The 16,286-nt window shown below is 43.2% G+C and overlaps 1 protein-coding gene across 5 annotated transcripts in view; it reads left to right on the top strand.

Moving 5' to 3' along the window:
* PARP6 (poly(ADP-ribose) polymerase family member 6) overlaps positions 1-13,699 on the top strand; it is a 38,079-nt gene extending 24,380 nt beyond the window's left edge. For 3 of the 5 annotated variants that reach the window (XM_049777852.1, XM_049777854.1, XM_049777851.1), the window contains 9 exons: positions 199-266; positions 4,893-4,941; positions 5,178-5,290; positions 6,399-6,471; positions 7,085-7,154; positions 11,604-11,683; positions 12,212-12,275; positions 12,932-13,016; positions 13,327-13,699. In XM_049777852.1, the coding sequence (XP_049633809.1) occupies positions 199-266; positions 4,893-4,941; positions 5,178-5,290; positions 6,399-6,471; positions 7,085-7,154; positions 11,604-11,683; positions 12,212-12,275; positions 12,932-13,016; positions 13,327-13,429 (705 nt within the window). In that variant the 3' untranslated portion in view covers positions 13,430-13,699. The remainder of the gene's footprint in view (positions 1-198; positions 267-4,892; positions 4,942-5,177; positions 5,291-6,398; positions 6,472-7,084; positions 7,155-11,603; positions 11,684-12,211; positions 12,276-12,931; positions 13,017-13,326) is intronic. The other 2 variants (XM_049777856.1, XM_049777853.1) reach the window with 1 other exon arrangement.
* Positions 13,700-16,286: the final 2,587 nt, after the last annotated feature.

The following is a 16,286-nucleotide window of genomic DNA, read 5'->3' as shown; positions in this document are numbered from 1 at the left end:
TTTTTGTAAGCATCCTCATTCATTTTCATCCTTGTGATTCTTCCTAATCTGACTGAGCTCCTTAACGGAGGGAATTCCAATTATTTTTGCCTCAATGTTGACTTCAGTGCCTTACCTTGGGTCCCCATAGTCAGTCTCTGTAGAGTGGGAGGGCTTCCAATTCTTCTGGTAGATGATGTTATGGCCATTATCTTTCAGGGCTCATATCTGGAAATCAAGAAGCAGATGGACAAGCTGGACCCCTTAGCCCATCCTCTTCTGCAGTGGTATGAATGCAGTGGCTCTTCTTTGGTGGTGGTGGGGGTGAGGGTGGGGATTGGAGGAAGGAGGTAGGCCTGACATTAGAAGCCTACATCTCTCTTAGAGGTAGTTTCAGAATCTTCCCTAGATGCTGTGGCTGCTTTTCTTTTTCTTTTCTTTCCTTTTTTTCTGTTGTTTTGTTTTCTGAGTCATACCCAGTGGTGCTCAGGACTTACTCCTGGCTCTGAGCTCAAGAATTACTTTTGGTATTGCTTAGAACCATATGGGATGCCAGGGGTTGAACTCAGATCAATCCTATACAAAACAAGTGCCATACTATACTTTAGCTCTGGCTTAGTATCCTGGACAGAAATTCAGATCACACAAGACTGACAAATTCTGACATAGTATTTCAAGTTCTCCTAGGTGTTTCTTATTTTCTAACAGGGTGTTTGGGAATGGTTGGGGACCACATCTGTGGTGGTCGGGGCTTACTCAGGCTCAGTGCTTAGGGATCACTATTGGCAGGGCTCAGGACCTATGGGGTACTCTCTTCAGTCCCTCGAACAGGTTCTTTAGTGCCCTGTGCATGCAGGAATTAATGCTATTTTGGGGCTGGAGGGATAGTACAGCCTGTAGGGTACTTGTCTGTGCACCACACCCAGTCTTAATCACTCTAATCCCTGTGGTCCCCCTAGCCTACCAGGAGTGATCTCTGAGTGCAGATCTAGAAATAGTCCCTAAGCATTGCATTGTGAGGCTCCAAAGTACTAACAAAATGAAATTTTGTAAAATTAATTTTTACTAAGATTCAAAGAGATTTCTGTCTCTTCTCTACACTCATTTTCTTTTCTCAAGACTTTTCCTATTGGTTTTTCCCCAGAGCCTTGACACATTATTGTTATTCCTTTATCCTCAGGGATTATGACTATTCCCTGATGCCTCCCACCCACATGTACTCCCTCTCTATTTTGATTTCTGTTCTGTTTTTTTGACGTAGCTTCTTTCTCTTAGTTTGTTGCAACCTCCCGTGGGGGACCCCCGACCCGCGGGGGTGTGGAAATGAAGGTTGCTAGTTATTAGTGGGTTCGCCCGAGCAGAACCGACCTGTAAAGAAGAACTTGAGAAATTAGTAAGAAGGACCCTCAAGACAACGCATGCTGTTCAAAAGGGATTTATTGTCAGGGGGAATCAGCTTTTAAGGGCTGAAATACGTCAGAGGGTGTTACAAGTTTTCCACCAATTACAATTGTGAGCACTCATTAGCATAAGCTGGGGCAGGTAATAGGGAGGGGCAAACCTGAGCACATGGTTATGCTAAAAGAGTTTATTCTGAAAGTACAAGATTTAAACAGAGTCCTATAAATTTATTCCGCAAGCATAAATAAAACATCAGCTGTAATCATAATAACCTTTTGCTAACACAAAGGCAAGTTGCTCTATATTTTTCTTTCTGGCTGGATGTATTGGGCTGCTTTGAATTACTTTAGTATTTGTCTATTTCCTTTGTTCTCAAGGCATGGGCGCCTTTGGTCACGTGGGTGACAAGATTAGGAATTACTGAGGTGTCCTATGTTCTAGGTTTCATCAGCTAGGCTCCCCACAGTTTGTATTCTTTCTATTAAATTTTTGACATCAGTGCTTTCACAAAATAGCATTCTTTCTATTATGAGGAATGAATAGCCAAGCATAGACCATTTGGGATGGCATAATAAGAATATTGGTGAAGCATAAAAAATCAGAGAGTATCCACTGTAGGAGATAATGCTTCTCACAGATGTTGAATTAAATAATTAACGATGGTGCTGGATGGAGATGGATGGATGGAGGGACCTTTCTCTGCCATCCCAGGCCACGTGGCTCTGCAACCCCCTTCAGCTGGCGGGTCTGGAGGTTCATGAGAGCGGCAGGTAGAAATCTCACTCACAGTCAGGCTTCAGGAAGTATCAGCTTTATTCATACCCTATCCACCACATGTGTGGCCTATATCATAACCAATTAAGCATTCAGCCATTCTTAGCTAGCCCTGCATTTTAACTTCTTTCAGCCAATCTTCCCTTTGACCTCCATACTGGCAAAAGACCAAAAGGGCCAAAAGCCCTAATCCTCTTTGGTCAAAGCCTTATTTACCCCTTCCAAGACCCCTCCCAGGAAATGGGTGGGGTCTTGCAGGTATGGTTAACATAACATCTGGTTTCTAAGACACCCCCCCACCCCCGCATAGAAATGGGCGGGTCTCAGGTAGATACACCTAAATCCAGGGTGGAGTCACATCTGCCCCCTTTTTTTTTACATAAAGACAAAAAGCATAATTTATGTGACTTCCGCCTATAGCCCAAGGAGGGTCATATTTCCATAGCAACAATGTAATAAAGTGAAAATTAACATACCAGCCCTTTTCAAAAATATAACATTTCTGCAAAATATACTATACACCTGTAACTTAAAATTTTCTTAATGCGGGGCTGGGAAGGTGGCGCTAGAGGTAAGGTGTCTGCCTTACAAGCGCTAGCCAAGGAACGGACCGCGGTTCGATCCCCCAGCGTCCCATATGGTCCCCCCAAGCCAGGGGCGATTTCTGAGCACATAGCCAGGAATAACCCCTGAGCGTCAAACGGGTGTGGCCCAAAAACCAAAAAAAAAAAAAAAAAAAATTTTCTTAATGCTTTTTTACCAAGCACTATTCTGGAACTTTCATGTTCCTATACCTATTAAACTATTTTGGGGGAACTTTTGTTCCTATTAACCTTCCCTACACACAAGTACTACAGCATAAATGCATAACATACATTTTAAAAACAGGCTAAGTACATTAAAATACACCGTAAACATTTTGCAATTGAAAATATTAACTATGGAAAACAATAAAGCATATTTAATTATAAAGAAAATGACTTAATCAAGACAAAGATGCAGGCGGTTAGAAAGCAGATCTTTTAGTTGGGCTAAGCTATATTACCTTCCTTCTTTAAAATTTTTAACCACTAACTAAAACTTATCCCATCACCAACTATGTGTAAAATGTATGACTACCCACTTAGTCCCTTCACCTAAAACCATAAGTCCAGATGCTGGTTTGTCCCACGATTTCACCACGTGGCTTCTTTAAACTTTGTGCAGGTCGGTTTGCTCGAGCCACTTCACCTTTGTGATCTGGAGGGTGGATTCCAGGCTTGCCGCTTTTCCAGAGCAGAGCAGAGCCGAGCTGAGTCGAGCCTCAGGTGTTGCCGTTTCTGGGCTGATTAGGAGTTTTTCGTCACTTCTTTGCTGCTGGACGGGCACTGTTGGCTGATCACCGCTGCCTTTTCTCCCCTCCGGGCGGCACTTTGGAAGCAGGTTCTTCTGCCACAGCCGCTGCAGCTTCTCGGCCACAGCTTCACAGGGCGCTTTTGGATGTTCAGAGTTCAAAGTGATTTAAACCAAAAAGTCCAGTTCAAAATTTCCAAAGTCGAAGTCCAAATTCAAGCCGATAGTCATACTGAGGAGTCAGTCCATTTAGGGAAGATTTTTCTTCCTGGTACTTTTCCAACCAAAGCGTTTTATCAGTCTTTGAGGAGGCTGAGGTTTTTGTTTATTGTAACTTTAAGTCCTGGGCCTGGGATGGAGGTGTTGCAAGCTTCCACCTCCCATGTTTCATAGGCCTTTGTGTCCCCAGAAGGGGTCGCGGCCATCTTTGAACATGGTTGCACGTGTCCCAGGGTTTTGGGCTCAGTACATCCGAAAAAAGCCAAAATCAAACTGAAAAGCAGAAATCTCACCTAATTTTTGTTGTTGTTTGTTTTGGGGTCATATCTGGAGATACTCAGATTTTCCTGGTTCTGTACTCAGAAATCACTCCTGGTGGGTTTAGGGGACCATATGTTATGCCAGGGATTGAAACCCTGGTCAGCAGCATGCAAGGCAAGCACCTTAACCATTGTACTATCTTTCTGGCCCGGTTCCTAATCTTTTATGTCTTTCTTTGTTCTCTTTTGTCCTTTCTCCTTATCTTCATACAGCACAATAGTACTAGTTTATTTTTCTTTCTCTTACCCAAGTAATAACTTGCTATTCTTTTGAGCTCCTGAGCTCAAGGGTTTGTTTTTTTGGGTTTGGTTTTTTTTTTTTTTTTGTTTTTTTTTTTTTTTGGTTTTTGGGTTACACCCAGCAGTGCTCAGGGATTACTCCTGGCTCTGGGCTCAGAAATCACCCCTGGCAAGCATGGGGGATCATATTGGATGCCGAAATTCAAACCACCATCCTTCTGGATGTAAGGCAAACACCCTACCTCCATGCTATCTCTCCGGCCCGTGAGCCCAAGTTTTAAGTCTCAGAATTGCAGGTGTAAGTTGTCGCCATCTGTTGTGATTTTTTTTTCATTTGTAGTTTATCTTTTATGAGCTTTCTATTGTTTAGATATAGCAACTGGTCTCTGGCCACTCTGGTTCATCTCTTGTTTCCTCCCCAGTAATAAATTGGTCTCTGGTCTGTAGGTTCCCTTGCACATTTTTATACACAAGCATTACATTGTACAGAAACATCCAGATAGTGATTTATACATTTTACACACCTCAGTCCAGGAAGCCTTTTTTGATTTCTCAGGTGCTGCTGCTTTATTCAGGATGAGCTAACCTCCCATTTACTCTATAAATTGTTTTCCTGTTTGATTCCAGGATCATCTCTAGCAACAGGTCACATATTGTCAAACTACCTCTCAGCAGGGTAAGTAGCCATTCCTCAAAAGTCTTTACATTTCTGGTGAGGGACAGAGAGGGATTCAAAGCAAATAATAACTTATTCTTAGATCTGCCTGGTTGGTCTGCCCAATAGAGTTTTTGGGCCTAAGCATAATTTCCTTTTCTGGGATGAGTACAAGCAAGGTTGCCCTCATCACCACTCCTACCCTCCCTGATCTCGGTTTTCTCTCTGTTTTTCTGCCCCCACCCCACCCTGGGCAGCAGCTGAAGTTCATGCACACCTCACACCAGTTCCTCCTGCTGAGCAGTCCTCCTGCCAAGGAGGCTCGGTTCCGGACCGCCAAGAAGCTCTACGGCAGCACCTTTGCCTTCCAGTGAGGAGGATGGGAGACTGAGGGAGGCTGGGACAAATAATGCAGAGGGAAGGGGTGACCAAGTTCTGTTGAGGGGGATGAGTCTATGTTGTCAATGTCCACCAACCAGTCAGCAGATATGGATTAAGTGCTATTGTGATTTGTATTATAGAGTAAAAAGATAAGTACTTCCTCTCAAACTACTTATGATGGCGATGAGGAGAAATGGTATTTACATAAAAATGTTGTGATTGAGGGGCCAGCGAGGTGGCGCTAGAGGTAATGTTTGCCTTTCAAGCGCTAGCCAAGGAAGGACCGTGTTTCGATCCCCCGGCGTCCCATATGGTCCCCCCACGCCAGGGGCAATTTCTGAGCGCATAGTCAAGAGTAACCCCTGAACATCAAATGGGTGTGGCCTGAAAAACCAAAAAAAAAAAGTTGTGATTGAAAGATGAGTAGAGTCGGAGAGATAGCACAGCAGTAAGGCATTTGCCTTAGACGCAGAAGGACGGTGGTTCAAATCCTGGCATCCCATATGGTCCCCCGAGCCTGCCAGGAGCGATTTCTGAGCGTAGAGCCAGGAGTAACCCCTGAGCACTGCCGGGTGTGACCCAAAAAACCAAAAAAAGAAAGATGAGTAGAGGGACCGCAGAGATAGCATGGAAGTAGAGTGTTTGCCTTGCATGTAGAAGAACGGTGGTTCGAATCCCAGCATCCCATATGGTTCCCCAAGCCTACCAGGAGTGATTTCTGAGCTTAGAGCCAGGAGTAACCCCTGAGCGCCACCGGCTATGACCCAAAAAAAAAAAAAAAAAAAATTAGACTCATATTCTGATCAGTGATAAGTTGTGATTGACATAAATTGTTTAATTTGAAGTATCATGAAAACATTGAGCCTACAGCTGAGACTTAGGATGGTACTAGATGTACAAGAAAGGACTAAAAATGAAGATATATATAGGTTGGCCACACACACTCATCTTGAATATCTGTAACTATGTCCACATACATGCCCATTGCTGTATCCAATTTCATGTGCTGTGGAGGTTAGAATCTGGGGGTGGAGTCTTGGAAATGCTCCTGGAAATCTCATATTATGAAAAGATCTGTATTCTACATTGCCTTACAGTGGGTCCCACATTGAGAACTGGCATTCGATCCTGCGCAATGGGCTGGTTAATGCATCCTACACCAAACTGCAGGTGAGGCCATGCTCTTTTGTTGCTTTGCTCCACGCTCTCCTTCCTGCCCCATGATTTGGGAAAGGCTTTCATATAATACTCCATAGTTTTTACCTCTCAGCATCTTAAAACTCAGGCTATCTCAGGGAGAGACGTTGACTAAATGTATAGGATGAATATGACTGTTAGGTATTTGATTCCAGCTGTATTTCTAGTAGTTTTTAGGAATGGGACTATAGCTTATTGGTAGGAATATAAATTACTGATTTATCTATGTGATAATTTATTTAGTAATTTAAAAACTTATTGTATATGATCATTTAGAGTTGATACAGGAATTGTCCCTCTTCCCTGGTATCTGTTTTATAGTTCCTTTGTGTGTGGTGGTGGGGCGGTCTGCATGGGGGCTAGGAGCATGGATTCTGAAGGACTGAGTAGTTCCTCCTTTCCTCTCCTCTCCAAGGCAGCAATATTTAGTAGATCACAGGCAAAGGGATGCTATTCAGCTTTTAAGAGAACTTAGAATAAGTGAGAAAGTAAAAAGAGAGAATGCCGTCTAAGCCCTGTGGCTGCTTAAACTACAGCCAAGGGAGTGTTCAGGCTCCTATTGCTCATCCTGATGTTTCCCTGCAAGCTGCATGGAGCAGCCTATGGCAAAGGCATCTACCTGAGCCCCATCTCCAGTATTTCCTTTGGATACTCAGGTAAGAAACTGCCTCCTTTACACTTTACATTGCATTCATTTTATGAACACATGATGTATGCTGCCATCTTCCTTCTCTGTTATAGATGCTTGGTCTGTGTCAGTTCCCTCCCCTGTTGTCAAGAGAAAGTCTTATCTCTAACTCATTAGAAATTAGATTCTTGGGCCTGGAGAGGTAGCACAGCAGTAGAGTATTTATGCAGCCGATTCAGTAAGGATGGTGGTTCGAATCCTAGCATCCCATGTGGGCCTCCGAGCCTGCCAGGAGTGATTTCTGAGCGCAAAACCAGAAGTAACCCCTGATCACTGCCCGGTGTGATCCAAAAACAAAAGAATTAGATTCTTGTCAGGGGGAACTTATCACTCTTTTTTCTTAGGAAGTTCTCTACTCATGGAGTTGCTGTTATCCACTGTAGAAGGTTGACTTTTAAAGTGGTTAGGAAATAACTAGTTCATGAAACTAAGCTTCATGAAACATGAAACTGTGTTTTAGTTTTTGGGCCACAGTCAGTGGTACACAGAACTAACTCCTGGCTCTGCACTCGAGGATCACTTGTGGAGGAGGGACTTGGGGGGCCAGAATTGGGATCAAACTCCTGTCGGCTGCATGCAAGATATACACAATACGTACTGTATTATTGCTTCGTCCCAAAACTAAGATTTTTGTAGACCACATTTTTTGAGGGCAGTTTGTCATTAGTGTGTGTGTGTGTGTGTGTGTGTGTGTGTGTGTGTGTGTGTGTGTGTGTGTGTATTTGACCTTATATGTGAATATACTTGAAAACATAGGTTACTTCCATTGGCTTACATTTTTGGAGTTGTTCTGCCTCTCAGCCATCTCTCTCTCTTTTTTTTTTTTTGTTTGTTTTTTGTTTTTTGTTTTTGGGTCATACCCGGCAGCGCTCAGGGGTTACTCCTGGCTCTACTCTCAGAAATCACTCCTGGCAGGCTCAGGGGACCATATGGGATGCCGGGATATGAACCACTGTCCTTCTGCATGTAAGGCAAATGCCTAACCTCCATATGTGGTTGCAGGTCTTTGAACTCAGGTCATCCACATGCAATGCAAGAATGTACTATCCCAGTCTTTTTCCTTATTTTGTATGGTGTCTGTATTAAAAATAGTTACTATATTGTTGCATGTCTGCCATATAAATAGGATAGTACTAGACTATTATAAACTAGATTTTTATTTAATATTCTTTAGCATTTCAACTGAAACAGGGATTAGAAAACTAAAGTGTAGAATCACAGAACTAAGCGTCTAAAAACAAAGTAAATAGAAAAGGGGCCGGAGAAATAATACAGGCAGTACAGCATTTGCTTTCCATGTGGCTAACTCCAGTTCAATCCCTGGCATCCCATATGGTTCCCTGAGCCCTGCCAGAAGTTGGTTCCCAAGCAGAGTCACAAGTCCTGAACATCACTGGCTGTGACTTCCTCCTTAAAAAAAAAAGTAAAAGAAAGGAGATATTGCAGTTGAGAGCAAAACTAAGTGAAATAAGAGCAGATACAATAGATCAGGAGTCCTCAAACTATAGCCCTCAGGCCACATGTGACCTGCCGAGGACATTGGTCTGGCCCACTGGGTGTTTTTGCCAGTGCTGCCTGTCCTGCTTAGAAGCGTGCTAGGTCACCTTAAGCACTACCAGACCCGCAGTGTGATGTGTGAAATGTGTGCCACACTCCAACTCCCTTCCCTCTCTCTGTCTTTGACTCCTCCTCTCAGTCCAGCCGGGGTCCTCAAACTACAGCATGGGCCACTGTTGTTCAGTTTATTATTATTATTAAACTATAGTCCAGCCCTCCAGTGGTCTGAGTGACAGTGAATTGACCCCCTATTTAAAAAGTGTAAGGACCCCTGAAATACACAGTACTATAAAAAGTCAAAAGTGATTCTTTCAAAGAATTAAGAATCTAAACCCAAGACTTACATAGTATTATATACCAGTAGTACCTTAATTATAGTCATATTCAAATTAAAAATCAAACAGGAGCAGGAGAGATAATACAGAGGACAGGTGCTCACTTTGCATGCAGCCAACTGGATTCAATCTTGGAAACTCATATGGTCTCCTTAGTCCTGCCAATATTGATCCTTAGTGCAGAGCCAGGAGTAAGTTCTGATACCACCAGATGTGACCCTAAAACAGCAACTAAAAATCCTGTTTAGTTATTTAAGTTAATCCTGTGAATGAAAAAGAATTTAAAAGCTGTGGCCAGAGCTGCCTTACCTGCGTTAGCCTAGGACAGAACTTGGTTCGGTCCCTGGTGTCCCATTTGGTCCCCAAGCCAGGAGCAAGTTCTGAGTGCATAGCCAGGAGTGTCACTGGGTGTGGCCCAAAAACAAAAACAAACAACAAAAAGAATTTAAAAGCTAAGAAGATAATTTTGTCAATTTTTATAATTAAGAAAATTCTGGGGGCCGGCACAGTGGCGCTAGAGGTAAGGTGTCTGCCTTGCCAGCACTAGCCTAGGACGGACCGTGGTTCGATCCCCCAGCGTCCTATATGGTCCCCCAAGCCAGGAGTGACTTCTGAGCGCATAGCCAGGAGTAACCCCTGAGCGTTACCGGGTGTGGCCCAAAAACAAACAAATAAAATAAAAAAGAAAATTCTGAAAAATGAAAATATTCCTGGAAAATAAAGCTGGGAGATAGATTTAATAAGAATAGAAAGTTGAATACCTCTAAAATATAGGTGCTGAGATAGTAGTTTTAAAAAAGAAATGGGGGGGGGGGGTAAAGCTAAAATGCTAGTTTGACAAATAGTCCAGCTCCACAAAGTCAATTATTTCAGTCTTATATTCCAGTCATCTAGAGATTGGACAAAGAAAGAACTATGAAACATAGAATACTGTGGGCATAGATTGCAAAGAGTTTGTGTACATGCAGTAGACATGGATTTGATCCCCTGTATAGCATGATCCTCTTAAGCACCTGTGCAAGCAAATCCTGAGCACAAAACTAGAACTGCTGAACATTGTTTGGTATCACCCAACAAACAAAACCCCCAATCATAAAATCTTGATCAGTTTTACTCAAAACTATATGGTTTTTAAAAAGAAAAAAATTACATTGATTATATATGTTTATTCCAAACTGCAGTTTGGGAGTAGACATTTACGATCCATATAATCATCAAAGATTAGTAATAAAAGTATATTTTAAACATTATTAAAAATCAGAGATTGGGGGCCTGGAGAGATAGCACAGCGGCGTTTGCCTTGCAAGCTGCCGATCCAGGACCAAAGGTGGTTGGTTTGAATCCCTCCCATATGGTCCTGGTGCCTGCCAGGAGCTATTTCTGAGCATCTCCAGGTGTGGCTCAAAAAACAAAAACAAAAACAAAAGAAAAAAAATCAGAGGTTGGGCTTAAAAGACTGGAACTTATGCTGGACCTATAATCAAGCTGAGTTGAGATTAATGTCCTAATAACAGGTCTAAAAGAGTTAGGAATAGAGGTACACGCAAGTACTACATATTTTATATCTAAGTGAGAATGAGTGTGCTATAAATAGGCCTATTCAGTAGATGATAAAGATAAGTATAGGATTTATGGGTGGGGCAAAAGAAAACAAAAACAAGAATTGGCACCTCTTCCTCAAATATGGAAATACTGAAAAACTATTGGAATGGGTTTGGGGCACACACACACCCAGCAACAATGCTTAGGAGCTTGTTGCAAAGATCACACGTGGTATTGTTCAGGGGACCATTTATTGCCAGGGATTAAACCTGTGGCTTTTGCAAGCAAAGCATGTGCCAGACCTCTCAGCTATCTGTCCTCTGGGAAGTAATTTTTTGAATTACTTTTTGAAGTAATTTTAGTTACCTGTGGGAAATTACTATTATTAACTGCTATACTTTCTCCTTTTTCTCATGAATGACTGGTTAGAGCTTATTCAACTGAGATGGAGCAGATCTGATTTGCTAATTTTAATTTTTTCCCATTCATTTCACTGATGCAAGGTGCTGATATGACTGCTCTCTAGTGTGAAACCATTTTAGAATCCTTTAGTGATGTACTGATGTTCTCAGGATAAGTTCCATTTGACCTAATATGGCTTATGCTTTGATCTGATTCTAACTCACTTCTCCCTACTTTCTCTCCTTTCTGCCTCTAGTCTATTACCTCTGCCTAGAACACTTTCTCCACTTCACTTCCAGATATCTCTTTCTAATTCTCTAGTTCTCAGCCCAATGCTACCAGGAAACATTCTTTCTCTAAGCTCTTGGGCTATGATCATTTCTAGAGCTTTCACATAGTACTCTGTATTCTCCCCCACCTTAGTCTTTACCAGAATGTATTGTAGTAGTTCCTTTCCTGTAGTCATCATTTTTTTTATTTACTGTCAAGTTCAGTGCCTGACACACAGTAGGCACTTTAGTAGTATTTAATTAAGGTCTCGGTGAATGAACTGAGTCTAGTTTTCTTTGTTTTTGTGACAGGAATGGGAAAAGGACAGCACAGGATGCCCTCCAAGGATGAGTTGGTTCAGAGATATAACAGGATGAATACCATCCCTCAGGTATTACTGACTTCTCCAACGATCATTTTAAGCCACAGAGATTGCTAGGTGGATAAGAGGGAGTTTGAGATTATTTGAAGGAATGTTCTTTTTTTTTTTTTTTTTTTTTGGTTTTTGGTTTTTGGTTTTTGGGTCACACCCGGCGGTGCTCAGGGGTTACTCCTGGCTATCTGCTCAGAAATAGCTCCTGGCAGGCACGGGGGACCATATGGGACACCGGGATTCAAACCAACCACCTTTGCTCCTGGATCGGCTGCTTGCAAGGCAAAAACCACTGTGCTATCTCTCCGGGCCCGGAATGTTCTAAGATGATGTTTTCAGAGTCATGTGTAGCCTCAGTCATAAGCAAGCACAGCCTGTTTAAATGCAGTGACCTAAACATGTAGGTAGGAACCATGAACTCATCCAGACTACTAAAGAGAAGTATAATTTCCAGGGCAAATGGTGTTGGCTGAGATCCCATCACTAGCTATTTTCTCTATGAAGAAGCTGTAATAGCCTTAACTTGTCTTTGCTCTCCTTTGCCAGACTAGATCCATTCAGTCAAGGTTCCTGCAGAGTCGGAATCTAAACTGTATAGCACTTTGTGAAGGTAAGTAGTCCACCAGCCCCATTAATCTAGACTCCCAGATCCTTTTATTCTAAATCTCAGATTCCCAAAGATACAGCAGATCCTTTATGTCAGGGGTCTCAAACTCGCAGCCCACGGGCTGTTTGTGGCCCTCCGTACAACATTTTGTGGCCCGCAGCCTGCCTTCAAATATCGAGCAGTTTTGTTCGGGGTATGCAAATGTTTAATGCGATTTTTTGCAATTTTTTTTCTTACTAATGCGATTTTTTATTGTGAATATTCGGTAAGCAAAATCCCTTATGCGGCCCTGCCTCACCCCGACTTTGCCTCCTGCAGCCCCCAGGTAAATTGAGTTTGAGACCCCTGCTTTATGTCTTTTGCACCTTTGACACATAATCCAGCCAAGGGTAACTTTGAAGCATGCATCATAGTTTCCCTCCCCTGCCAAAACTGAGACTTCTCATTGTAACAGCTGGCATCCAGATAATACAGTGAATAATTGTACAAAATGGCTTGTCTCAAATATGGCTGACCCAGATTGTCTCCATCATCCCATATATCCCCCAAGCCCTACCAGGAGTGTTCCCTGTGTATAGAGCCAGAAGTAAACCCTGAGCACTGCTGTGGTTACAACAATAGCAACTAAATAAGCATAACTTCTTGCCTTCTCCTTCCAGTGATTACATCTAAGGACCTCCAGAAGCATGGAAATATATGGGTGTGCCCTGTGTCTGACCATGTCTGCACACGGTTCTTCTTTGTGTAAGTTGAGGAGGGTATTTTGGGTACTGAGGATTTGAGGGTGCAGAAGGTGCGATTACTGGGAAAGTCTGTTTCTGTTTTCTGAGACTTTCCCTGGCTTCCTAAGTGTAGCTGGCACTGGGACTTTCCTCTGAGAGAAAGGGTTTGGGGATGGATCAGGGTCTCTTGGAAGAGAGAAGTTTTTCTCCCTCCAAGAGAAAGGGTTTTGACTTGGGGGTGGGATGACTACAGATCCAAATTCACTTTTATGGGTTGACCTTAGTTCAGTTTTGTTCTCCCCCTGTGCTCATACTTGCCCTGTCTTTGGCAGATATGAGGATGGTCAGGTGGGCGATGCCAACATTAATACTCAGGACCCCAAGATACAGAAGGAAATCATGCGTGTGATCGGAACTCAGGTTTACACAAACTGAGGGGGCCCCAGCCCTCGTACCACCCCCATTTCCCTAGGATCCATCTGCCCTTATTAAAGGGCTTGGGAACAGAGGCAAGGCTGCCCTGATGGATCAAGGGGCCACTACCAAGGAACAGGAAAAAAGAGAGAAGAGGCGGCCTTCGTGGTGGAGTTTCACCCAGGAACCACTCCATCTTTGGATGGCCCAGAGTGGTTCCCTACCCAATTTTCCCAGTTGATTTCACCCTGTTTGTAAATAAAACAATAAAATGGAAGGTGCTGTGGACTGGATATGATCACTGTGGTCTGACTGGCTGTGACACAGCACATGCCTCAAGCCCCCAAATGAGAGTGTGTGGTTGGAAAGAGTGGTATATCCTGGGAGTTGGGACTTGTTCTTTGGTGGAATCAAAGCCATGTCTACTTTATGACAGATATTTATGACAAATCCACTAAAATCTTTTATCAGTGAATTAGGTGGACAGAAATTCATGTTATGCATATGATAAAATTAAGTGCATGTAGAATACTCTCGAGAGAGAAAAGAACTACTGAGACCAGAGCAGCTCAAATAAGCTGGTTTATGGTAGTGCTAGATCTGCTCAACTCTGGGCACAAACTCTTAATTATTTAACAAATTTTTTTACTTCCACAGAGAATTTTCTAACAGCTCCCACTGGTATTCCAGCAATTGACTTTACGTGCTTCACCAACTTAAATGGTTTCATAACATTTTTGCTCAAGTTTCAGAACTTTTTTTTTGTTTTGTTTTTGTTTGTGGGCCAATCCAGCAACACTTGGGTTACTTCTGGTTCTAAACTCAGAAATCCCTCCTGCAGGGGACCATATGGGATGCTGAAGATTGAACCTTGGTGCAAGGCAAACAATCTACCCACTGTGCTATCGCTCCAGTGGAAATTGTTCATTTTTATCTGGGGTTACTCCTGGCTGTCTGCTCAGAAATAGCTCCTGGCAGGCACGGGGGACCATATGGGACACCGGGTTTCGAACCAACCACCTTTGGTCCTGGATCGGCTGCTTGCAAGGCAAACGCCGCTGTGCTATTTCTCCGGCCCCCATTTCAGATATTCTTTTTCAGTGGTATCTGATGGAGCAAGTACTAGTAAATGATAGAATGAAAAGCAATAAACAAATAGTGTCTATTATCTAAATGCAAATGCCAGAGCTAGTCTCATGAGTATCACTTTTTTAAAAGCCTATGCATGAAAATCATGGCTTTATGCCAGTAAAATTGTGGAATTAATTTAATATACTATTTATATTGCTTCACAGAATATTAACAGGACTTTTGTTTTGTTTTTTTGGGGGGGGGCCACACCCGGCGGTGCTCAGGGGTTACTTCTGGCCGTCTGCTCAGAAATAGCTCCTGGCAGGCACGGGGGACCATATGGGACACCGGGATTCGAACCAACCACCTTTGGTCCTGGATCCGTCCTGGATCGGCTGCTTGCAAGGCAAATGCCGCTGTGCTATCTCTCTGGGCACAACAGGACTTTTTGAATCTAAGAAATATGTAAATCTCATAATCCTATCTAATAAAATTCAAAACATGATGAAAACCAAATCTATTTAAAACCTACAGCACATTCATGAGCATACCTTCATGCAGGGAAACTTGCAGTAGGGACCCCTAGGTTTCTACAGTAGCATCTGCCCCACACCTGGGAGGAGGAGAGTTGAGGGGAAATAAACCTCCCAGTCGTCGTCGTTGTCATCATCCCCCCCCACCCCACTCCCATTCCGGCTTGGCTGCCTTGTTACTGGAGTTAAGGGCTATGAAAGAAGCTACAGCTATCACACTTCCTGCACACAGCATGACAGCTGGTGGGGTTCTTCCAGACTTCCTTGTCCGTAGTCCTGGATTTCAGCCAGCTTACTTCGTTTGAACCTGACTGTGCCTAGGGCAAGGGCCATGAGAACTGCTTTCTTCTGTTCCTGTTGGAAAGTAGTTGCCTGTGGTTCTGTACTGAGAGATCAAATCCAATTGGACTTTATCTCATGGTAATTTTCCACATCATCAGGGTGTGGTTGTGACTCAGTGTGTGGTGAGGATGTGACCATTTGTAGGGAGGAGCCTTTCTGCCTAATTCTGCCTTTCACTGCCAGTTAATGGGTGAGGGGCGGGGTGTGTTTAAAGAATCTGATGCTGAGTCATTCTTGGGTTCCCTACCAGCCTTCTTACAGGATGGCTTCTCTCATATAAATGTCTGAAAGATGTTTCTGTTTCTGGGACCAATTTGAAAGCTGGAGGGAGAAAACTATAGGTCACACAAACCACCTTTTCCCACCCACCCACCCACCCACCCACCCCATCCCTTGCACCAGCTTTTTTTCTCCCTGGAAGGCATGGGAATAAAGTAGGCTCCATGTCACTGAAGTTCATAAATCTCTGGGGTTTGGAATGAAGTCAAAGATGTCATCCTTTAAACAAATGCATTGCCATTAACCTTAGTACTCTATCCTTCATGGGCTAAGGGTTCGGATTAACAGGTGGCCAGTAAGCATAGAGTTGGAGACTATAGGGTGCTAAGGAAAAAGTAGATACTGAACTGTGGCAGGGGGACTTTGAGGGAAGGAGACACTTGATGCCATTTCAGTCTTCTAAATCTTGATTACTCTGGCAGCCTGATGTTACTTATAACCCCACTTGTGTTTTAGGGAGCCTGAGCTTTTGTACTTCTATCAAAAAATGAGAGAACAGGGGCCAGAGAGATAGCATGGAGGTATGCGAGCAGAAGGACAGTGTTTCGAATCCTGACATCCCATATGGTTCCCTGAGCCTGCCAGGAGTGATTTCTGAGCGTAGAGCCCTGAGTGCTGTTGGGTGTGACCCAAAAACCAAAAAAAAAAAAAAA

Source organism: Suncus etruscus, chromosome 1 (assembly GCF_024139225.1).
Source record: "Suncus etruscus isolate mSunEtr1 chromosome 1, mSunEtr1.pri.cur, whole genome shotgun sequence".
Taxonomy (NCBI): Eukaryota; Metazoa; Chordata; class Mammalia; order Eulipotyphla; family Soricidae; genus Suncus; species Suncus etruscus.
Note: the sequence above shows the minus strand (reverse complement) of the source record. Positions and strands in the feature narration are given on the sequence as shown.